Here is a 24,299-nt window from a genome sequence, read left to right as displayed (position 1 = left end):
CAAGAGCAGACCCGCACTACTGTTTAGTTATTCAGGTGGTGTTCGTGAGTACCTGCATGTTCTGAATCAACAGAGAAAAGACACCAGTGGCTGAATTCTCATGGTAAGCTTCTTGCTAACATTAACTGCATATTTGGAAAGCAAGACTAAATAAACATATTAACAGGATTACATGTTCAACCAGAATTTGTCACTACCATGATGGGGATTTTTTTTTTTTTTTTTTTTTATACTCTTTTTTTCTTTCTTTTTTTTCTTTTTTGTTTGTTTGTTTAATTGGATTTTCTTCAATGTCAACATCTTCCATGCCAAAGCATATCTGAAATTCCCTTCTTTTTTTTTTTCTTTTTTTTTTTTTTTTTACGTTTTGTTTCTGTCTTGTTTGATGGTTTGTTAAACAAAAAACAGGAGACAAAGGAACACTTTACAGGATAGTTTTACAGTTACTGACTTGCATGTGAGTGTGTGTTTTTGTGTGTGTGCATATTTTTGCATGTGTATGTATATTATGTGTTTTGGTGTGTGTGAATTGTCATTTCAAATTCTGTGTAAATGAGTTATATGATGAGCAGTGCCATCCACGTGACTGAGGTGGATCGTCTGTCACCTTATCTGAAACAGGTCGTCTGTCACTGACTAATGGTTTTTTGTGCCTGCTTGGGAAAATGAGGTCAGAAGGGGAATTACATCCCTTGTTCTGTTCATGCTGCTGGGTGCTGTATAATGCTCACAACAGAGAAGAGAAGCAGGTGTCACATGTGAAATAGATTTGATGTTCTGTAGTGGAATTGGAAAGTTTTGAATATAACATATGAGTTGCAGCTATCTGTTTTTGTTTTGTTTTCTCATTATCAAGGTTGACTGTTGTTGTTGGTTGTATGTGTGTGTGTGTGTGTATGTGTGTGTGTGTGCGCACGCGTGTGTGTGTGTGCGTGCATATGTATGCGTGCGTGTGTGTGTTTGAGAGATTTCAGACATTTCTTCAACATCTGCTATCAAGATGATACAGGCACAGATGATAAACATGCCTGTGAGGTTCCTGGACACAACATTGAATTAGTTCTCACCATTTATACTTTTGGTTATTTGTAAATGATTTCCATTGTTACTTTTCATCCAAGTCATGTGTTCCCTATATACAGGAAAAGTAGTTCAGTAAGCAGCAAAAAATATATTCAAGCAAACTATATACTGATGCACACTGAATTAAGTTCTTTTCAGTAAGCAGCAAAAAATGTATTCAAGCAAACTATATACTGATGCACACTGAATTAAGTTCTTTTATTGTTTTTACTCCAAATAACAAATTGTGTACAGAACAAATGATATTGAACAGTCACCTGTTTTGTCACATTAGTGCCATACGCACAATTGTATAATGTATTAAAAATGCAATCCCACACACATTTTATGGGTCATAGCAGGCAAATAGCACACACACACACACACACACACACACACACACACACACACACTAACTGATCATGTGCCACCCTGATATATTTGTGTACCCAGCCACATTCATTCACCACCACCCTTCCCTATCCTCTCTCCTGCAGAGCACACATATCCACAAGGAAATCATTATCCGTGGGGAAGGAATACAATGTTCAAATGTAAGAATACCAACAATGACCCCCACACTGCATCAACTATTTTGTAGACATAGACACATTGTATACTCAACCATATGATAAATATTTATGCTTATTTATAAATCAGTATATAATATATATATATATATATATATAATGTGTACAATCTACAATGAGAAAATAAAATGTTTTTGCCTCCATTTAATAGCCCATCAGAGCATACAGTGGAACATGATTTTTGTCATTTGTTGGTTACACACTCATGCATAGAACATGATTCAAATTTCACCCATATTTGGTATAACTGACACACCCTACTATACACACAATTCGTTATGTCGCCAGATACAGTCATAACTAAATCCTTGGTCAGGGGGCTGGGGGTGGAGAAAGAAAGATTTTTTTTTATGATAAAAAATTTTTTTAAAGACATGACATTGAACATCCTTGTGTTTGTCACATCCATCCAACTGACAACACTCACAATGGCAAAGAGGGAGGGGAATAACATATATATAGACAAGGCTGTTCAACTACAACCTCTGATGGCTGAATGAGTGTTTTCAGGCAGATCAGCCTCATTCTTATAAATATAACTGTTATAAGCATAAATATGACTGTTATGAGAGGTCAGCTCAGGGGCATAGCCCTTGCTACTGGTACCATGTAACCCAGTACTACCTGCCACATGTGAAGTCTCCCAACAATGGACCAGGTGGAGGAGAAAACCTTTCAAAACGGCTGTGAAGGTGGAAGAGGATGACCAAAGGGCAGGGGGAGCTCTTATCCTTGGCTGGAAGCCCTCCTAGGAGCAGTATGTGCACCTGTGGGACTATGAGCGTCGGTAGGCAAAAGAGTGGGGAAGGGACTGCACAACTCCTCCTCACTAAAAAAAAAAAGGTCACCTGTGCTGGTCAGGCAACCAAGCTAATGTCGGAACGACGAGCTAGCCCTTCAACACCCAGCTTTCCCAAGCCCTGTGGCGATGGAGAAGTGGTAACGGGGACAGGAAGAGGGTGCTGTTGGCAGTTCCTAGTCACGACTCTGCACGCAGGCGGCTGTGGGATGATGGTCGTCCACCATAGACTGGGGCAGATGCGGCGCCCGTATCCTCCCACATGGTGTCAGAGCAGCCCTTTTTAGGGACAGCACTGCTCTTCCCACATGGGGAAGGGTAGATAAAAGGATCCCTAAACAAAGCCTGCCTTGCTTAGTACCTAGTAGGAAACCACACCTACTTGGACATCCAACACTAGCGGTCGAAAACAACAGAAGAAAAGAACCAGGAGTCGTGCCCTGACTCTGGGTGCCTGGAATGTTCGCACCCTACTCGACAGAGACGACAGACCAGAAAGGCGCACAGCGCTCATTGCTAGAATGCTTGATCGCTACCCGGTGGACATAGCAGCCCTGATCGAAACCAGGTTTGCCGGTGAAACCCAGCTGGAGGAAGTTGGAGGGGGCTACACCTTCTACTTCACTGGGAAGCCAGATGGCACCCCAAGAACCTCAGGTGTGGGCTTTGCCATACGAACCAAACTTGGAGGACAGCTTGACAGCCTTCCATGTGGGATAAACGATAGGCTGATGACCCTGCGTCTGAAGCTGTCCAAGGATTGCTTCTCCACAGTCATCAGCTGCTATGCCCCAACGATGACCAACCCTGATGACATCAAAGAAGCTTTCTATGAGGAGCTCATCCGCACCATTTCAGCAGTAGACAGAAAGGACAGGCTGATCATATTTGGGGATTTCAATGCCCGCGTCGGCGTGGACTTGTTCTCCTGACCAAAGGTCCTAGGACAGCACAGCACTGGCAAGTGCAACTCCAACGGACTGCTTTTGCTCTCGCTCTGCACGCAGCATGGACTGACCATCACCAACACCCTCTTCCAACAAGCGGACAAGTACAAGAACACATGGATGCACCCCTGCTCCAAGCAATGGCACATGCTGGACTATGTGATTATCTCAGTGGCAGAGGGACAGAGGTGATGTTTCCATTACACGCTGCATGAGAGGAGCAGTCTGTTGGTCAGACCATCGCCTGGTACGCAGCAAGATGAACATCAGACTTGCACGCAAACTCCAACCAGCCAGGCAGAAACCCCCTAGGAAGCTGAACATCCACCACCTCCCTATCACCAAGGACGTGCTGCAGCAGCAAATCCAAGCAGCTCTCCAAGAAATTCCTGCATCGATTGATGTAGAAGAGGTATGGAGCACCTTTAGAGATGCTGTGTACACAGCAGCAGCTGACACACTCGGCTTTGTACAGAGGAGCCACAAAGACTGGTTTGACGAGAACGACTCTGGAATCTCCAAGCTCCTGAACACATTGCATATACGGCATCAGGATCACATTTCCGATAAAGACTGCCAGAGGAAGGAGAAACAGTTCTTGCAAACCAAGCAACTCGTACAGAAGAGGCTGCGTGAGATGAAGAACACCTGGTGGGAGAGAAAGTCCGAAGATCTTCAGTCCGCTGCTGATGCTCACGACATGAAGACCTTCCATGATGGTCTCAGAGCTGTGTATGGGCCAAGAGTCACAGGATCAACCCCTGTCCCAGCCTTGGACCAGACCACCCTCCTGAAAGACAAGAAAGACATTCTTGCCCGCTGGCAGAGCACTTCAACACCCTCCTCAACAGGGGCTCGTCCGTATCTGACGAGGTAATTGCAGCCCTCCCACAGCTACCAATCAATGACTCGCTAGCTGCCCCTCCCACCAATGCCGAGACCCAGAAGGCCCTGAAGCTGATAACGTCAGGAAAAACACCAGGAGCGGATGGAATCCAGGCTGACATCTACAAGTATGGAGGCGAAGTGCTGACAGACAAGCTGACCGCCCTGTTCCAGTCTATCTGGGAGAGAGGGGATGTCCCCCAGGATTTCAAGGATGCTTCAATTGTCTACATTTACAAACGGAAGGGAGACAAAACATCCTGCGATAACCACCGTGGAATCTGTCTCCTCTGCATCGCCTGCAAGATCTTCGCCCGCATCATACTGAACAGACTGATTGACTATGTCTCCAACACAGTCATCCCTGAAGTACAGTGCGGCTTTTGCTCAGGCAGGGGAACATGTGACATGGTGTTTGTCGTACGCCAGATGCAAGAGAAGTGCCGTGAGCAGAACAAGGAGCTCCACATGGTCTTTGTAGACCTGACTAAGGCCTTCGACACAGTGAACCGCCGTGCGGGTCTGTGGAAGATCCTCCTAAAGTTCGGCTGCCCAGAGAGCCTAATCCAGCTGATTGCATCATTCCACGATGGCATGCAGGCGAGAGTACAGTACAGGAAAATACTGACATGTCGGATCTGTTCCCTGTGGTAAATGGAGTGAAGCAGGGCTGCGTCCTGGCACCCACACTGTTCTTCATTCTCTTCTCTGCCATGCTGATTGACGCCTTCCAAGACTGTGACCAGGGCATCTACATTCAGTTTCGCACAGATGGCAAACTTTTCAACTTGCGGCAACTCCATGCCAGGTCCAGGGAGTTTGAGGCACTGTTGAGAGAGTTCCTTTTCACTGATGACTGCGCGCTTGCTGCACACACCCATGAGGGCATGCAGTTCATTATGGATAGGTTCTCAACCTCCTGCAGGCGCTTTGGACTCACCATCAGCCTCAGCAAGACCGAATCCATGTACCAACCAGCTAGCTCACAGAACGCCAGTGCCTCCCCACCTGCAATCAAGATCGACGATGACACAGAGATCAAGTTTTGCTACCTGGGCAGCACCCTATGCAGCAACGGAGCCCTTGATGCAGAAGTGACGCTGCGCATCGCCAAGGCCAGCTCCGCCTTGGGCAGACTCAACAACAGGCTGTGGAACAACAAAGGCATCAGGCTCAGCACCAAGATGAAAACCTACAGAGCTGTTGTGCTGACCACCTTGTTGTACTGCTGTGAAACATGGACGACGTATTGCCGTCACATTCAACAACTTGAGCAGTTTCACCAGAGATGCCTACGAAAGATACTCGACATAAAGTGGCAAGACAGGGTCTCCAACATCCAGGTCCTAGAGAGGAGCAGCCTGCCCAGAAAGCCTGCTGATTCAGTGCCAGCTACGCTTGACAGGACACGTTGTCCGCATGACAGACAGCAGGATCCCGAAGATGCTTTTGTATGGACAGCTGAAGGAAGGCCACCGTGAACTTGGAAGACCCTGCAAGCGCTTCAAGGACATCTTAAAGACAAACCTCAAAGCCTGTGACATAGACATCACTTCCTGGGAAACTGATGCCCTTGACTGCTCTCGCTGGAGGATGCTGTGCATTATTGGCATAAAAACGTTTGAAAACAAGAGAACGCTGGCCATTAAGGAGAAGCGTGAGCGGAGGAAGCAGGGCTCAACATACATTTAAGCTGGAACACAATTTTATCATGACCATGACGTATCGTGGCCATGGACCAGGTACATTACCGGACCCGCTCGAGTCACGGCAGATTTGGAAAGCAGAATTTCTTTTTAGCCATGGAAATGATCAAAGTGTTGTCATAAGTACCGGCTAAACACTGGCAACACTCACACTTTGTCAGTCTCAGTGTCCCCCTAAAAGTGTGAAGTAATCTTCAACAAAATGAATGAGAATTTCTTTAGTCCATAACTGACTGTCCGAATTCCTGTGGATTCTACCCCCCCCCCCCCCCAACACACACACACAGACACCGTACACACACGATCAAGCTTATATGCACCCACATGCCGCGGCACCCGGCAACCGTGACTGTGACCCACTCACCTTGCACTCACATCCATACACACACGTGCGCACGCGCGCGCGCGCGCACACACACACACACACACACACACACACACACACACACACACTTTGAATTATGCATCTTACCAGTATCTCATTACAAAGAAAATAATGAGGGACAAAAGGCCCAGAGAATAGGATAACACGCTTACTACCACAGGCATCTTGCCCCAGATTTACATTTTCATACAAATGGTATGAGGCAGGTGAGAGTGAAGATAATCTTGTTCCACCATTGCGTGTTTGCATCGAGTTGAGAGATACACCTACTTCTCCTCAGTTCTACTTCTTTTTCGTTCGTGGGTTTCAACATCCACGTTCACTTTTATGTACGAGAGGGCTTTTTTACATGTAGGTATGGCCGTTTTTACCCCACAATGTAGGCAGCCATTCTCCGAGCCGTTTTCGGGGGTTAGAGAGTCTTCTAACTTGCAAATACAAAGCTTCTTTTTTTTAAATTAAATTATTTCATTTGCTGTGTGATTGACGTGAAGGAAGATGTGAAATTTCTGAAAACAAGACAGAAACAACAATTTATTCTGAAAAACCTATATCGTTTAGTCTGGGTTCGTCAATTTCGTGACCATAACGCCTGCTTAGAAACTGAAGTTGGCAATTATGTGTCTCGCCACAAACACATCATCTCCGTGAGCCAGTTTAGTCCCATGCCATACCCTAACCTTTTAAATCGGCATGCCATTAGTTGAGGATGGGGAAGGGATGAATAATAAAAACAGAATAAAAAAACTGGACTGGGGCAAACATGAGAAACTGATGTGTCTCAAGTTACCTAACGTGCATGCCACCTCTGCACATCGAGACCTGTAGATATATGTAGTACATGAGGTGCATGACGCAAAAGAGACCTGGTTTCTGCTGTCACTGATACTATACCAATGAGGGGGTGGGGGGGGAAGTCACGGATCACCGAATACACTGGGGGAAGACCATGAACATAAGGATCAAGTGAACTGACAGGAATGGAAGAAACAATTGAAGAGGAGAGGGGGTGGAGGAGGAGGGCGGGGACAATCCCACAGCTGATCAAGAAAAGGCTGCATGTGGAGGAAGGCAGATGCTGCTACCGATCCAGACCCATGAAATGTCCGATGCAATGTCTGCAACAAGGACTATTGCTCCAGATAAGACTGTTCAGTATTCACAGACGAATGCCGTCCAAGATCCAGTCTATGTGCCCCAGTGTGGACATCAACAGGTGGAATCAATTGTCGTGTGATACATTAACCATGACCATTCACTTGGGGGGTGGAGGGCGTGCGGGGGCAGGGGGGGGGGATAACATTTAAAAGTATTTCAGATGTGAACACCACCCTCTTAAATGTAATGCAATACATGCCATAAACTAACGTCACGAGGGCCAAATGTGTTCGGAACACGGCAGTTTCCTAATTTAAGGGAACCGAAATAGGAAATTACCATGGAACACATATACTATGAAGAAATAATTTGTACAAACACATCTTAAACAACCACATACACAGACAGGCTGTGTGGTCGACAGTTAGTCCCCTTGAGAGTCAGCTCTATGATAAAAAGGATTTGGAGAAAATACACGATTTCATTCATCTCACCATCAGTAATGACAGTGTAGTAATGTGAACGCAAAAGAAGCGTATACATAAGGCCATCAAATATTCTGTTTGTTTATTAGAAAATGTAACCCTAACCCACTTGAAACAAATACATTTATTGCCTCTCTATTTGTGAACTGAAAGTTCTTCAATTTCCGTGGCCGCAACAAACTTGCTAAATTATGTGCTGCTTTTACTTGGAGGGAATGTCATATTTTGCCTTGGTGGTGAACCTTAACAAACCTACTCAATTTTCTCTTGCCTGTTTTAGAGTTGCTGTATGTCAGAGGAGCTGCCAGCAAGCTTTCAATGGTCGTATGTCGTCTCGGTAAGCTCTAATACCTAAAGGCATCCCTGAACACAGCATAATGCTCTATCAGGCCCACAAGTTCAACATCAACTAAAACAAAACAAAAAAGCGTGAGGAAGATGGTTAATTAGGCATGAACAGGATTGATGGGGGAGATAAGGGTGGACAGGGACTGGAAAGGTTGGAGTGTGGAGGGGAGGAAGATATCTGGCAGCAGATTTCTTCCCATGCTTGGCAGCAGGATGTGTCAAGAGTGGTACTGATGGGGAGTACTTTATCCGCGCTGACGGTGTTCTGGTCCCTGATGGTGTGCCTGAATAAGCACCAATAGTCTGTCTTGCACTTGACCAGCCCGAATTGCTCACAATGTCCTCGTAACACTGAGCTCTGTAGCATGCTGCAGCTTGTTGTGTTTCACATGAACTTGACAAAGGTGATACTTCTGAACATTGAGAGCCCTGATTTCTTCCTTCAGTTCTGTAGGGTCGGCCACCCAAGATGTTCCAGCATGGCACCCACACTAGAGGTGCTGTGGTAGCTTAAGACGAATCACACCACACCTTACTGTTTTGAGTTTGTCAGTGTTCCTCTCCACGCATGGGTCCTAAATTGACTGAACTAGCGTCGAGGAGAGGCCTTTCGAAGACGAGATATGCTGTCTTCTTCAGTTCAGTCAAGCTGACTTTGAGGTTTCTGTGGAGAGAACCAAAGGTTTTACTGGCTTTAGCATGCTGGGGCAGTTTGTGCTTATGGCATCAATGTGTCGACTGAACTAGCGTCGAGGAGAGACCTTTCGAACACGAGATATGCTGTCTTCTTCAGTTCAGTCAAGCTGACTTTGAGGTTTCTGTGGAGAGAACCAAAGGTCTTACTGGCTTTAGCATGCTGGGGCAGTTTGTGCTTATGGCATCAATGTGTCGATCACAGGTGAGATCCTCATGAAGCGTTATACCATGAGGAGTGATGGCCAAGAGGTAATGCGTCCGCCTAGGAAGCGAGATAATTTGAGCGTGCTGGTTCGAATCACGGCTCAGCCGCCGATATTTTCTCCCCCTCCACTAGACCTTGAGTGGTGGTCTGGACGCTAGTCATTCGGATGAGACGATAAACCGAGGTCCCGTGTGCAGCATGCACTTAGCGCACGTAAAAGAACCCACGGCAACAAAGGGGTTGTTCCTGGCAAAATTCTGTAGGAAAATCCACTTCGACAGGAAAAACAAATAAAAGTACACGCAGGAAAAAATACAAAAAAAATGGGTGGCGCTGTAGTATAGCGACGCGCTCTCCCTGGGGAGAGCAGCCCAAATTTCACACAGAGAAATCTGTTGTGATAAAAAAGAAATACAAATACAAATGCCACGACACTTTGCACCAATGACTGGTTGATTCCAGTGCCATGTGGCCATAAAGGTCGTAGCGGAAATTTTGGATGGTACATTGTCTAGTGACTGGAAGCCTGAATGGAAGGCAGTCAACATTCTGTTGTAACTGGTTTTCGTCTTCCTTGTCAGACTGGGAAAAAGCTCTGAGTGGTCGTTGCTGTATCGGACATGGGAACTTTTCAGACAGCTGAATGACCATGCTGAGGAATTTTGGAGGACGTCGTTCCATAGTTTGCAATAGGCATTTCCTACTCGCATTATTAAAGGCTTCGGTGAGCTCGACAAATGTCACATACAGTCGTTTATTCTGTTCTCTGAATTTCCTTGAAAATGCCTGACGACAAAAACCATGTCAGTGGTGCTTCCATTGCCTCTGAAGCCACACTGGCTCTCTGGGGGTGTTCTTCAGCAATAACAGGCAAGAGTACTCTAGCTAAGATTTTCCCTGTTATGGAAAATAGAGTTATCCCCCGATAGTTGGAGCAGTCAGACTTTACCTTTTGTTCTCTTACAGGGTGATGATAGCTGCGTCACAGAGGTCCTGTGGTAGATTGCATCTTTCCAGCTGCGGGTAAAGAACTCGTGGAGTTTGGTGTGTAGCACTGGGTCCCCATGCTTCCAAATCCCTGATGGAATTCCATCTACACCTGTTGCCTTACCACTTTTCAGCTGCTCTACAGCCTTGACAGTCTCTCTAAAGTTGGAGTCTTGTCCAGTTCTGTTTTCAACGGCTGTTTCCAGATTCCAAGAATGGTTGAGTCTTGCACCGTATCGTTGGCACTGACGAGAGTCTGGAAGTGTTCAGATCATTACTTGAGGATGGACATCTTCTCTGCGGGAAGCGCCTGGCTGTCTGCGCCGTGCAAAGGACTCTGGACCTGGTGTGAAGGGCCACACACCACCTTCAGAGCTTCATAAAAATTATTTTTTTAAATCTCTGTAGTCACCAGTTTCTGCGCAAAGCTGAGTTTTTTCTGTGAGGTTGATTCACCATTCGTTCTGGATTTCTTGAAGCTTGTGTTTGAGGTTATTGCATAAAATGCGGAAGGCTGTTCGTTCCCTGGACAGGACGGCTGAGCAAGTTGAGTCTGATGGGCAGATCCCTTCTTAGCCAGCAATTCCTACATCTCCTTGAAACAGTCTTTGTTTTTCTTTGATGATAACCACAAAACTTCTTCAGAGGCCTACAGGATTGTGGTTCTAAGGTTCTTCCAAATCACTTCTGGAGAGGGGTCTATGGAGCAAACAAGAATCCTCAAATCTTGACTAAATATTTGCCTGAAAGTCAACTTTCACTTAAGCTGATTGAAGGTTGCCATTCTGAATTTTCTCCCTTGGGGTGCTTCCTCTCGTGGGATTTGGTTTGAAGTGGAGAGTTTGCAGCGAATAAGCTGATGGTCAGTGTGACACTCTTTGCATCACTTACGTTTGTAGGATATCTCAAATGTTCCTCTGGCGAACCAAGATATTGTCTATCATGTGCCAGTGCTTGGACCAAGAATGCATCCAGCTGTTTTCATTTAGTCTTTCTGCTGGAATATGATGGTTGTGAGTAACTGCTCTGCACAAAACTCCAACAGAAAGTGACTGTTGTCGTCACAGTTTCCAACACCATGTTTTGTGAAGCTCTACAGTTTCCAGGCTTCTGAAACTTGACTTACTCTGGCATTCAGAAGTTGCCAAGGATGAAGGTCTTGTTATCTGCTGGGGTGTTCTGCTAGAGGTCAGTATAGAACTTGCTCTCTTATGCAGGATCTGCCTGAAGAGTTGGCGCATAGACAGTGTGGCATGCTGCTCACTGCAAAGTGAAAGGCGCATGGGGATGATGCAGTCGTTGGCCGGCAGATTTTCAAGTTTTAACTCGTGGTGGAAATGGATTTTTAAAATTTTAATACCATGAAGCGATCACCTAAGAGGCATGTTTCTGTCAGTGGCTTGCCTGACCAGTAGAGGTCATAACCAGATCTGTGTTCTTGAAGGCTGTCTTCTCCTGGAAAACTGACGGACTTCATTGCCGTATAGCAGTGATGCCGTGCCGGTTGACATTTAGACTGGAACTGAAAGTGATTTGTGTACCACTAGAGTGGATCGACATTCTGGTCAACTGCTGTTTGTTGTATCAGGCATAGTACTGATGTTCCAGCATTTGAGTTTTAGTCCCTGCATACCTTTTCTTTTTTGATGTTGTTATTCAACCGTGTTTGAAGATCACGGTGCCCGTCAGTTGACCACAATGTTGAAGTCAGCGGCCAATGGGGTGGAGATTGGAAAGGAGCTTTCTTTTGGCCCCCTTTTTCTAGGCCTCTCTCCATGTGGAGCAAGCAATGCTGTCCCTAGAAAATTTAAAGGCTGCCTGATCAACATCTGAGGACCCATATTTCTGAACCGCCCACACACAGGACTGACGGATTCAGTGGAACTGCAGTGTCATCTTCCAGCTGCCGTTTTCATCCCTTCTGTTGAAGTTTGCCATCGGTACAGAGCTTGATGATTGGTCGGGGGAGAGGGGTCAAGCGGGGGTGGTCGTAGACGTGTCCTTCGAGCCTGCGCATGGAGCTTTTAAGTGAAGTGTAGTGTGCACAGTACTGGCCCCACTTTTTACATGGCCAAGAAAGCTGGAACGACAGTGGTCGAAGTTCTCATGTCGTACAAGGTTTTACTTCAGCCCCTCAATATATCATTCTTGCCCTCTTCCAGTGCAAGTTGCGGAATAATCGATTCACCGACTGTAGCTGCTAAGTGTAGGAAGGTAAATTGTCACTTTATGTTGCACGTTCCAAAGTTGTTCCGATTCCAAATCCTGATCCGGTGTTTCCAACTTGGTATCGAATCCACTTCCAGATTCATAATTTAAAACTTCACATTGACCACTTGTTTAAAATATCTAAATAATTTAGTTTCCTTTCACATAAATAGAAACTGAACAGTCATTATTTCGTTATTGTACTGAATATAAAAAAAGGAAAAAATATTTTTTTCGTCATGAGGTTACTCTCTAGCCCAAATCGCCGCCATTGCGTTTGTGCCTTCCGTTTCTGTGCACTCGTACTTTTCCAAAGCCTGTTGAGAAAGTTCAGCTTTTTTCTTTTACTCTAAAGGTCTACGTAATCCAGCTCGTATGACGGCAGAACTTCAAAACCTGAAAGGATTATTTGGTAAGGTTTATGTCCATTTTATTTGTCAGATATCTATTGAAAGAGGAAAAAAATGTACACAAACGGACCGTCTTATTCTCAGGTCTCACTTCGATTTTACTACGCACTTTATACAATGATGGACTGTTTGATCATGTCATCATATTAGTTGTTCACAAAATGATGGCTGCATATTTTTCGCTGCTAGTTCTTTTTTGTTTTTATTTTTATAATTTATCATCGAAATCAAACGGATCTTTGTGTACATCCCTCAAATTCTCAGTTTACCACGAGCCGCCAACACGGCAACAGATGCCAAAGTAAAATCATAATAATGCATATTGACAAGTCATCATATTCTGACATTGTGTCAATAACATTTTAAATGTTTATTTAAAAGCAGTGATTATTTAAGAAATACATAGTAACATACTGAGTTTGACACACTTTCCACTTCCAAAGGCCTCAACACATGTGGACAGATCCATATACTCTAAACCACATCTGCTTTTAAATTAAAAAAAGAAAATAAGAACTATGGTCATGGTGGAGCTGATGCCTGACCAGTGCATTTATAAACTTTGAGGCATTGAGAAACAACTATGGGAGACGGTTTCGGAGGGGTTTCTAGCTCTGAAGACCCAGTACCTTGGCCCACTGGAGGAGTTGAAGGGTCGCTTGGAGTATGGATGGAACCTGCTCGCACACAGTCCATTTTAGATGTCACCAGGCCAGCAATGCAAACTTTCTTTAGCTGGAAAATAGTTTGGTTTTCCTATTTCAGATAAAAATTAAAATGTACTTGCTATTTCATTTTATCATTTTTCCATTATTAAATGCACAAACAATGGAAATAGTGTGTGCGCGCTCAAACACCAAACACAGACATGCAGATGTAGTGTCACATCTTGCATGGTGCTTACACACTTATCACATTCATGACATTGTTGCTATCCTGGCTGGCTGGGACAATAACGCTGTGTTCCAAATCCACCACTTCTACACTCCAAGTGAAGAAAAATGGGGTGGTGTATTTGTAATTGTATTCTGCAGGGATGTTGTGGGGGTACACTGTATTGATTATTAAATCATAAATGTCCGCCCAATTCCAGTTCCTCCATATGATATCTGCTGGATAGTCTTCAAACTGGGGCAGTTTTGTGCTTATGAAGTTTTCATGTTTACAGAGGTGGTGGTGTCGGGGTTTTTTTTCTTTTTCTTTTTTTTGCGTGCTTCCACAGACCCTCAATTCAGTTGGTGTTCACCAGTTTCCATGCTTTTGTTGATCTATTGAAATGTTATGTGGCAAACTGTAAAATGCTTCCATGCCCCATCAGTTAAATTGGTATTCACCAGTTTCCATGTTTTTGTTCATTTGTTGGCAAACAGTAATTTGAGTAAAGCTAAAATGCTTTCACGCCCCTTCAGTTCAGTTGGTGTTCACCAGTTTTAGTGCTTTTTTTTTTTTTTTTTTTTTTGGTCTGTTGAAATGTTATGTGGCAAACAGTAAAATGCTTCCAGGCCCGTTGAGTTGGTGAACACCAACTGAACTGCTTCAGTTGTTCAGCAGTTTCCATGCTTTTTGTTGGTCTGTTGAAATGGTATTGATGTAAAGAAAGTGCCAGATAGACAGAAATAACTGAATAAGAATGAATGTGTTTGCTTGTAAGTGTATGCCTGCTATCTGTTCACTTGTCACTCCAATCAGAACGTGTTCTCCCCAAAACACGAAAACAACACTTATTAACCACACCCTTTTATTTATTACTAAGAGAGATATCAAAAGCTGCTACTCATGGCCTGGACTGGAATATAATTTTTTTATGAGGGGAAACAATTTTAACTTCACCACTTTGAATGTTCTTCATAAGTCTTGCCAGCTCCTGGCTCCTCACTCAGCACGTCCCGATGGTCCCACCATCACGTTCATCTTCTGTGCCGATAGTTCGTCCCGATGGTCCCACCATCCAGTCCTATGAAGTCCTGTGCCCAGTCCCTGGCACCTCGGCACAAAACAAAACCTGTGGCTTGTCCCTAGCCATTAGATGCCTGCACATTTTTAGTATGTGTCAGTTCCTTGACTTTCTGGATGCAAACCCCCCTCCTTATTTCCAGTCCCACTACAGACCATGTTTTGAATACTATTCCTGGAAACCTAAATGGACAAACAAGACAACATAGACACCATACCTTTACATAAACACTAAAGAGAAAATCTTCATCTAGTACTATTGACATAATTTCCAATTATCACTGAAGCTAATATAAAAAAAATATTTGCTTGAAAAATGATGTCCATTCACCACCCTAAGTAATGCACAATTACTTTAAAATGATTCCCATTCATCCCACCAGGAAATACCAAAATGTAGCTGCTTGGCTACTACACAATTCAATGTTTCAAAAAAATTTACCATTTCTTAGCCATCGAATAGTCTAACAAAACTTAAGACAAATTTAAGTAACTATTATCAATAATCAACCTAACTGTATATCATCACAACACCAAGTACTGATTACCCATACAAGCTTTACAACATCAAATCACCCACAACATATCAATGTATCTGTCATTTAAACGCTACATAAATTATCCATTCAAATGTCCTGCTTTTATATAATATACTGTGGTCAATATCCCATCACAAAATGTAGTCAAAGTCAGTTCAAACTGAGTGATGTCCCTAACCTGGATAGCTTCATGACACCATCTGGCAACAAATCTGCACTTCACAGCAGCACATCACATTCATAACTTATGGTATGATTACAAAAATGCACGTGAAACCATTTTTCAAAAGAAACAGTTCCCAATCCCCCGATATGATAGTTGCCCTGTAAAAAAATGGATCTAGGAAAGTAGTATATCAAAATAACAAATTCCAATTCCCGATATAATTGTTGCCCTGTAAAAAAAATGGATCTAGGAAAATAGGATACCATTTTCTTTACAATTTGGCAAAAAGTAAAATGCTTCCAGGCCCCTTCAGTTAAGTTTTTCTGCAGTTTCCATGTTTTTGTAGGTCTTTTTAAATGTTTTGTGGCAAATGATAAAATGTGGTAACTCACGGCAATAAACCCTTTGTAGGCAGCCCAGCCATCAGAAAATGTTTGTGCTTGTGTGGACAATTTTTACTGATAACTTGTTCCAGGGTTTGGCGGTCTTGTGTCTCCATGGGGTACAGAATTATTGTGTTTGTTGTTATCTCCACCATCTCCAAAAACCAAACCCACATGCTGTGTAGACTGTATTTTGTTCCAGTTCCGAAAAGGCGCTTATTTTGTTGTAAAACATGTCAAGCAATTTGCTACATATCAGAGCCATTCTTTAAACATTTCATACAGGAGGCCGAATCTATGCCACTCCTCTGAGAGAAAATACTGGACTGTTTGCTGTTTGATGAGTTTCAGTTGTCCAACCAGAATTTTGAGGGGAAGAAGGAAATTGTCTATACCGTATGGTATACGTCAAAAAATGACAATTCTATTTCTAACATTAGTTTTTTGTTTTGGAAATTTCATGTTGGCTGAGCCCATCTGCGTTCTCCTTTGGAGCCAGCATTCAGATTGACAGTGCTCACATTGCAGCTAAGCCAGAAGCAATTTGTTGTTTTTGATCCATTGAAAGAGTTGAGGGGTGGGGCACTCCATCAACCTGAAGAAATTGAATGAGTTTTCAAAATTATTGAATGTGCCTACTTCATACATGATATTGCTGTCATTTACTATAATTTCCCCTGCAGCTTTTTGCCCTAACGTGCATGTCACAATGCCGTATTCAGTCAACTCAAGCTCACACGACAGACTCGCACACAATGTTCGCATTCTGACTTCACTCTCACCCAGGGACAAACAACATGACAAGGTAAAGACACTCCTTTCTGATTATTGATAAATCAAAGAAAATAAAAAATTATATTCACAGATGCCCTTCAGGGATACCCGGATAGATCACATGAAAAGTCCAGTCCAGAGGGTGACAACCAGTAGTCTGTTTTCCCTTACACCTCCCAGTTAGTTTTAAATCATAATAATATTTCATTTCTTTCTTTTCGCAACTGTGTTCTTTCACAACTTGGCGTTTCCAAACATCTTTCGGTGGGCGATACTTCATCCGATAACAGGCGCTAAGGATCCTGAAACATCCTTAGAACCTAACTTTAGTTAAATCGAACAATTAGTAAAAATAGTACTCACATGACTTTCATCGTCATTTTTGTTTTACTGAACCAGTGTTCAGAAACGTAAATAAAAAAAAAAAATCCAACGAAATTTACAAAATGTATAAGAAACAATGTCACTGAATTTCTTATTACCAAACTCAAAATTACTGACTCAGCAGTACTTCAAATCAGCTTCCTTGAAGCTCTGTTCTCCGACAAGACTACAACTCACATTCTCTCTCAGAATGGCAACAGTGTTTGTCCTACAACACTCTAAGACCCCAAGGTCTGTTATTTTTACCAATTCACTCCTGTGACAAGTTCAGCTGTGCGCAAAGAGGGGAGTGGCAAGAATTTTGATGCACTTCACAACATCTTGTGAACACATATTCTCCCCAGGGCCAAAAAACATGCATCACAGCCTTTCTCCACATATTGAGTTCAAATCAAGTACAGTAACACAGCCACACTGTACAGGAAATCTTCCCTTTACAATAACTGAATAAGCACTTTATGATAACCAAACTTGGTGTCATGATGGTGCGACATGCTAATGTTGACTGCAACTAATACAGTAATAGGCAATTTGGGTGCATGAGTTCCAGAATAGCATGTTTAGAATTGTAAAAAGTATTGAGAGGTCTTGTACTTGATTCCTCCATCGCCCATGACAGGATATGTTTTAGTTAAAAAGCCTAGATTTTAACTAAATACAGTGCATACATGTTCATATACATTGGCCGATCATCATATTGTTGAAGTTGTGCAAATCGCAAAGTACAAGACTTTCTCGGGTTGAATGTCCACACAAATATGGAATTCACTATCACTGGACTGTACATTGAGAAAATGAAAGTATTATATTGGGTTGCACAGAATGACAGAGCTGCTCTGTTTACATCATACATGCCACATGAAGAGTGCATTTTTGGGCATTGTGGCTGCGTTGCACTTGTTATTTACATTCCTGCAACATGTAATCTACTATTTTCTAATTTTGTAACATTTCACTACCTGGAATTGCAAATTTTGTGTGTTGTTTAGAGGAGCCATGAACTATGTGCAGCTGGTGAACTTTTGAAATGACTGATAACATTGTAATGAAAAATCTACATTTTCCCCTCCACTCTTATTGTTGTAATAGTTTTATTGGCCTTTTTTAATGCTAAATTACAGCATTCAAGAGGGCAACTGAGAAATGTATAGTAAAAATAGAGGGATCAGATATTCCCTGACACAAACGGTATGCCCATTTGGGTCATACATTTTTTTTTTCCATTTCGACATAAGCCATTATAAGAATACAGTTGGAGAAATGTGGATATTGCCATTTTTTTTCTCAAGTTTTAAAGTTTGCAGTGTGAGAGTTACTTTACATTTGAATTGTTTGATGTTTTCAGATCCTTTTGCTGACACCGACGACAATGCTGCAGCAGGAGCAGGACAACAGGAGGGGTTGATACACATTCGTATCCAGCAAAGAAATGGAAGAAAGACTCTTACCACAGCACAGGGTATCCACCCCAAATTTGACCTGAAAAAGATGGTCAAAGTTTGTAAAAAGGTAATTTTATATTATGTTAATTACTGTGGTGCTGGATGGTTCTAATCTTTGCATGGGAAGCAGTGCTCAAGCTTTTGCAGATTAGTTGCTTGTGACCGAACAGAGGTTTTTCAAGAGTGATGAGTTGTGTGTTCAGTCCCAAATATTTAATGTTATTGTCATTATTCAACCCAGAGCTGTTCCTCTACAGTCAGCTTGGCTATAATGATAGTAATTTCCCATCATTCCCTGACTGTCTCTAAATAATTTCCCATCTGAGTGTCTGACTGACTGAGTGTCTCTGACTGTTAAAAATATACCACCAATATTCATTTCATTGGCTTCAGTATTTATTAATTTAGATACTGGTAAATGAACCAGTTTATTTGGTTGCCTTTTCACTTTTTAGGGCATTGTGGAATGTCTAAATTATTGTGCCAGATATGCAATATTGGAATCTTTCATGCAAGGATTAACTGTGATATTGACAGTATAAACCTGTTTTGAAAAAAAAACTGCAGATTTACTTAAATGAATTATTTGGCTTACCAGGACTTCAACTGCAATGGCACAGTTGTGGAACATCCAGAATATGGGGAAGTTATCCAGCTGCAGGGAGACAAACGTGAGGCCATGAAGAGCTTTTTGGTCAAGGTTGGAATAGCCAGCAATGACCAAGTGAAGGTGGGTTGCCTGTATATTTATGTATTTGTTTTATCCTTTGTTTAAAAGGGATTTGCCTAAGAACTGTAATCACTTAAATTTTAATGAAAACAATAAAAGTACTTTGTGTTTTTAAAAAGTAAAATAAGATCCTGCCAGATCTGTTCCAGAAATTCTCACCATCTGTTTATGTCCTCACTTTAGACGAGAGAAATTTTACACACACACACACACACACACACACACACACCATGGCCCACTGTTGCAGACTCTGGCAGGGGTCTAATGTACTGTGCAAACTACTAATCAGCCCAAGCAGAGACATTGAAAGACTCCTTTTTCTTTTTTTATTTATTTATATTTTTAAAAGAAATATATGGGGTTTTGTTGTTTTTCTTTTGAAATTAGACTGAAATCTAGCAAAAAAAAATCAAAAGGATAAAACAAATTCCAAAATAAAGAATAAACCTAATGATGCACAGCTTCTCTGTGGGTCTTCAACAAAGAAAGTGCAGAATTTTAATGCTATTCAGTTCAGTCTCATTGAAGAAACAGACCTTGAACAGTAAAAGAAAATATAAAATGAAAATAATGAAACAGTGAACTACAGAAAGATTTACAGAAAAACTATTAAAAAAAATCAAAAGAAAATAACCCTCATTTTCCTCCCTTCCAACAACAGACATCTTATCTCTTAATCCAAAAAAAAGTGGGATCATGTTTCCCTGACTATTGTCAAACACAAAAGAGACATAAACTATCCTCCTGCAGTGTTCCAAAACTCCCAAGTTGTTGACTCCATCCCAGACTATTTTCAACCATAGAGTGAAACTGAAAGAGAAATAGTCCAGTGAAAAGAATTGGGTTTTATCTTGCCAGTTCATACAGTCAAGAAAAAGTTTGAACGGTTCAAGTGAAGTGAATTTGAGTTTTACAGTTCATGAATGTTGATAGATTTTGAGTGAGGTTTGGAACTGTTCATGGAATTTGACAAATAAGGAAGCTTTTTTAAAAATACACAAGTGTCTTTCTTCTTCCTCTTCCTTTTTCTTCCTTTTGTGTTGAATTTATTTTCCCATGATACTTCAAATAGGTACACACACACAGAGAAGGTAGCCTTTCAAGCCCTGACCAGCACCTTGGGTTTTTGGACATTAAGGCACCCGCTCATGTGCAGATGTGGTGTAGCATGTATGGATCAGTCCACACACGTTGACACCTCTTTGAAACTGAAACTGACTTTGAATAGGATTACAATTCAGCACTTAACTGTATTTTTTTTCAAACTTTGTTGGACACGGTGTATCCATCTAACACAAGGTGGTGATTTGTCTAAGTGAAGTTGCCTGTGCACATGCAGAAAAATAGGGTGTGTGTGTAGGGGGGGGGGGGGATGTTGTGCATGTCAGAACTGTTTACTAATCTTGGGAATCACTAAGGCATTAGTAGTAGGCTTGTAAAGTTTGGACAAAAACAGGCTGTGATTCATGTCAGCTTTTGAACAGTCCCTTCTCAAACAGCTGTTCCACTTTTCACTCAGTTTTGGTTATGTAAGGTGATGTCTAATAGTTGAGTAGACAGCTTGTGCAAAATAATATATATTGTAAATGATAACTGGGCTTATGGAAAGCATTAGTTTCATTTGAAAACATAAAATTATGAAATAAGAAATAAAAGTGAAAAATCTTGAATCCTTTTATATATTTTCTTTAGGCTTTTATAGTTTTAACTGCACAATAGTGTTGTTATGGTAGTTAGATTGAAATATCTGTCCACTGACGCAACATCAAGACTTGTCATTTCTCTCATTCTCTCTCGCCTTGACTATTGTAACTCTCTATTGTCTGGTTTGCCTGCTTCATCCATTCAGTCCCTTCAGCACATACAAAACTCTGCTGCCCAACTCGTCCTCAGAAAGAATAGATCTGAGCACATCACTCCTCTTTTGCAACATCTTCACTGGCTCCCTGTCTCACACCGAATAAAGTACAAGATCAACACTCTGTTATAGATATATTCACTAAACTGCCCCTTCCTATCTCTGCGGCTGCCTTCACCTCTCCACTCCATCTCGCTCACTATGATGGGCTTCAGATCCACTCTGTTTACGCATACCCAGATTCAAACACTCGACTGATGGCCGCCGTTCTTTCTCTGTCTCTGGACCTTGCAATTGTAATGAACATACTCTTTCGCTTCGTCAAGTCTCCACACTCAGCACTTTCAAGTCTGGCCTTAAAACCCACCTCGCCCCAAAATAGCCTCCATTCCCTGCCTCATCCTCGTCTTTAGTTTCTCCAGTTTTTGAGTTATGCATGCGTGTGAATGACTGGTGCAAAAGTGCTTTGATTTGTCTCTGCACAAGATTCAGCGCTATATAAATACCATTATTATTAAATATGTTATATTCAGACTTTTTCTGTCTTTTTCTCACAAAAATATGTGCTCTTGTTTTAATGCATCAGTGATCTTTTCCCACCCTTCTTGCGGCCAATCAGTGGCAGCCTGTGTGTAGCACTGCGTGTGTGTGTGCGCGCGTGCGTGCGTTTGTGTGCATGTGTATGGGCAATTGTGTAAGTGTACACGTGTCAGGAGAGCTCTGTGCACATGTGTGTGTGTGTATAGGATGAGGTGTGTGTGTATGCATGCCTGTATTGTGAGAGCAACGGAATATTGGAACGTGCGGGTGTGCATATATATATTTGTATATATGTGGTGGGGGGTAAGGGGGGTGGGGGGCTATATGGGCTTATGTGTGTGTGCTTGTATAAGTGTGTGTGTGTGTGTGCTGTGGAAGCTTCAATACATAGCCTAGGAATGAGTGTGTGGAGGAGGGGGCTGGGGGGGTGCGGGGTAATTTGGGAGATGGTGATTGTGTGTGTGTGCGTGCGTCAGGTCTCGTGTACATTTATGTGTATTTGTTTGTGCTTTTTTATCTGTGAGACTGCATGTTTGTTACATATCTGTTGTGCGTGTGTGTGTATGTATGTGTCTGCATGTTTTACATTTATTTGCTTATTTACCATCATTATTGTCTTTTTATTTTATTTTTATTTGATAATATTATTATTTTTATTTTTTTCTCAAGGTCTGACTAAGCATGTTGGGTGATGCTGCTGGTCAGGCATCTGCTTGGCAGATGTGGTGTAGCATATATGGATTTGTCCAAACACAGTGACGCCTCCTTGAGCTACTGATACTAATACTGATACTTAACTCAACTGAGTCACTGAGTTTTCTGCCATGCTTTTCACCACAGGCTACCTATTTCAAGATTGATAAAAATCATACACACACAAAATGCTGTTTCAGATCCATGAAGTCTGTTTTCATTGGTTCTTTCAACAATGGAGAAGTCAGTGGTGCTGTTGTTGGCTCATACCATCATTGCAGTGTCATTTTATTAGTTTAGAACATTTCTATTCGATTCCTGATCTGGAAGTGGAATGTTTGTGTGAAACTTTTGTAAACGTACATGCTCAAGTGTGAATATTTGGAAAAAGAAAGTTCAGTTTTCACCATTATTTGAAGTAATGATTATATATAATAAAAGGAACAGATTGTGCCTACTTTTTCTGTGCAGACTTTTTTTTAATCACATTAAAATTTGTGTTCTAACTTTTGCTCTTCTCTGTGTTTCATATAGGTTCACGGATTCTGAGTGTATCATCTGGTCAAGTGCTCTCATCATGTCCTCCAGTTTCTACAAGTCAGCAGATATAATGTGCATAGATGCTGTGACCTTCAGCTGACATTATCTCTGTGTGTATGTTTTCTTGCGGGTTTTTTTCCTTGGTTTGGTCGTTTTTTGTTTGTTTCCTTTGTTTTTATGGTTTTTTGGTTTTGTTTTTATTTTGGGGGGTGGGGGTCATACTTTCATCTTGCATGATTAAAAAATGTGTTCTTTCAGGGAAGGTGGGGGGATAGAGGGAAGGGGATGAGAGATCTAGTTTATGATGTCCCCTTCCCTTTCTTCTGTCTTTTTGAAAATGAAATGTACATTTAAAAAATGGGCTTTTTTTTTGGTGGTTTTTTGTTTGCTTTATTATCAATTTATGTTTCAGGGTTAGGTAGGAATCTCTGCCTCTGTTCCTTTCCTTTCAATCTTGCTTTCTCATGTCTTTATTTTATTTTGTGAAATACTTCAAAACTGAAAAGTCCGTTATAATTGGCAGTCATCCACTGAGTTTAGGATCTGTCGTACATGAGAGTTGGATGTGTGATACTTGTCAGCTTGAGACTGAAAGCATGAATTGTTTCGTTAGATGGGAGAGCACTTGAAAAAATAATGTCCTGCTTATGTTTGGATAAGGTTTTTTTGGGTTTTTTTTAATGAATAAAATACAGTTCCCAACATTTGTTTTCTGTGTCACTTCTTTGAGTGTGACAGTACATTGTGGTGAGATGGATTGTTAATAGATGTGTGCTGGACCATCTTTTTTCTAGCCAAATGTGTATACATGCCTACACATTCTGGTGTGTCTGCAATCGCATGCATGATTCAGTGCATGTATCCTTGCACAGTCATATGCTGTCACACATTATCACAGGACATTTTCTCTCGGTCTCGCACACATGCACATACTAAAACTGAAAAAAAACTAAAATTATGGCAGACAGAAATAGTAAAGAATGCTGTAATTGTTCGGGTTTTTGGGGGTTTTTTTTCCCAAAAGTTTACAGAAATCTCTAAAGCGAAGAGCCCAAGGGGTTGATTCAAAGACTTGTGTAAATCTGTTTATAAAATCATAGGGAATATACACGTTTGATAGGTTTGTTTTCTGTTGATGGGACTTGTGTCTCAATCTGTATTCCCAAATAGTTTAAATTGCATCAGCCGATTATGCAGCAGTACACTTCATGACCACAGATAGTATAAGTGTTTAGATCTAAAAAATATAGCCAGTGCACCAAAGAAAAATTCACATTATGTGCATGCAATACTATATTTTGTTCAAACACGTGTGCAGTCTGTCTCTCATTTGGACATTGTATATGTGTTCCTCAGTCGCTGTTCTCTTTGTTTTTGAAGAGCTGCATTTCTCTGTTGTGTTTTGTCACTCCAGGTTTCCACCCTTTCTGTAAGAGTGTGTGTGTGAGTCCCATTCCTTCAACTCATGACTATGCAAACATGAGCT

General features: G+C 41.9%; 1 protein-coding gene across 1 annotated transcript; it reads left to right on the top strand.

Annotated features, from left to right (window-relative positions):
- Positions 1-12,654: 12,654 nt before the first annotated feature.
- LOC143288536 (eukaryotic translation initiation factor eIF1-like) lies at positions 12,655-23,515 on the top strand. Its single transcript, XM_076597129.1, has 4 exons — positions 12,655-12,813; positions 18,356-18,519; positions 19,051-19,182; positions 22,808-23,515. The coding sequence occupies exons 1-4, from the start codon at positions 12,777-12,779 to the stop codon at positions 22,820-22,822; spliced, it is 348 nt and encodes a 115-aa protein (XP_076453244.1). The 5' UTR covers positions 12,655-12,776; the 3' UTR covers positions 22,823-23,515.
- Positions 23,516-24,299: the final 784 nt, after the last annotated feature.

This window comes from Babylonia areolata, chromosome 1 (genome assembly GCF_041734735.1).
Source record: "Babylonia areolata isolate BAREFJ2019XMU chromosome 1, ASM4173473v1, whole genome shotgun sequence".
NCBI classification, from domain to species: Eukaryota; Metazoa; Mollusca; class Gastropoda; order Neogastropoda; family Buccinidae; genus Babylonia; species Babylonia areolata.
The sequence above is the reverse complement of the archived record's forward strand: the minus strand, read 5'-3'. Positions and strand labels throughout refer to the sequence as shown.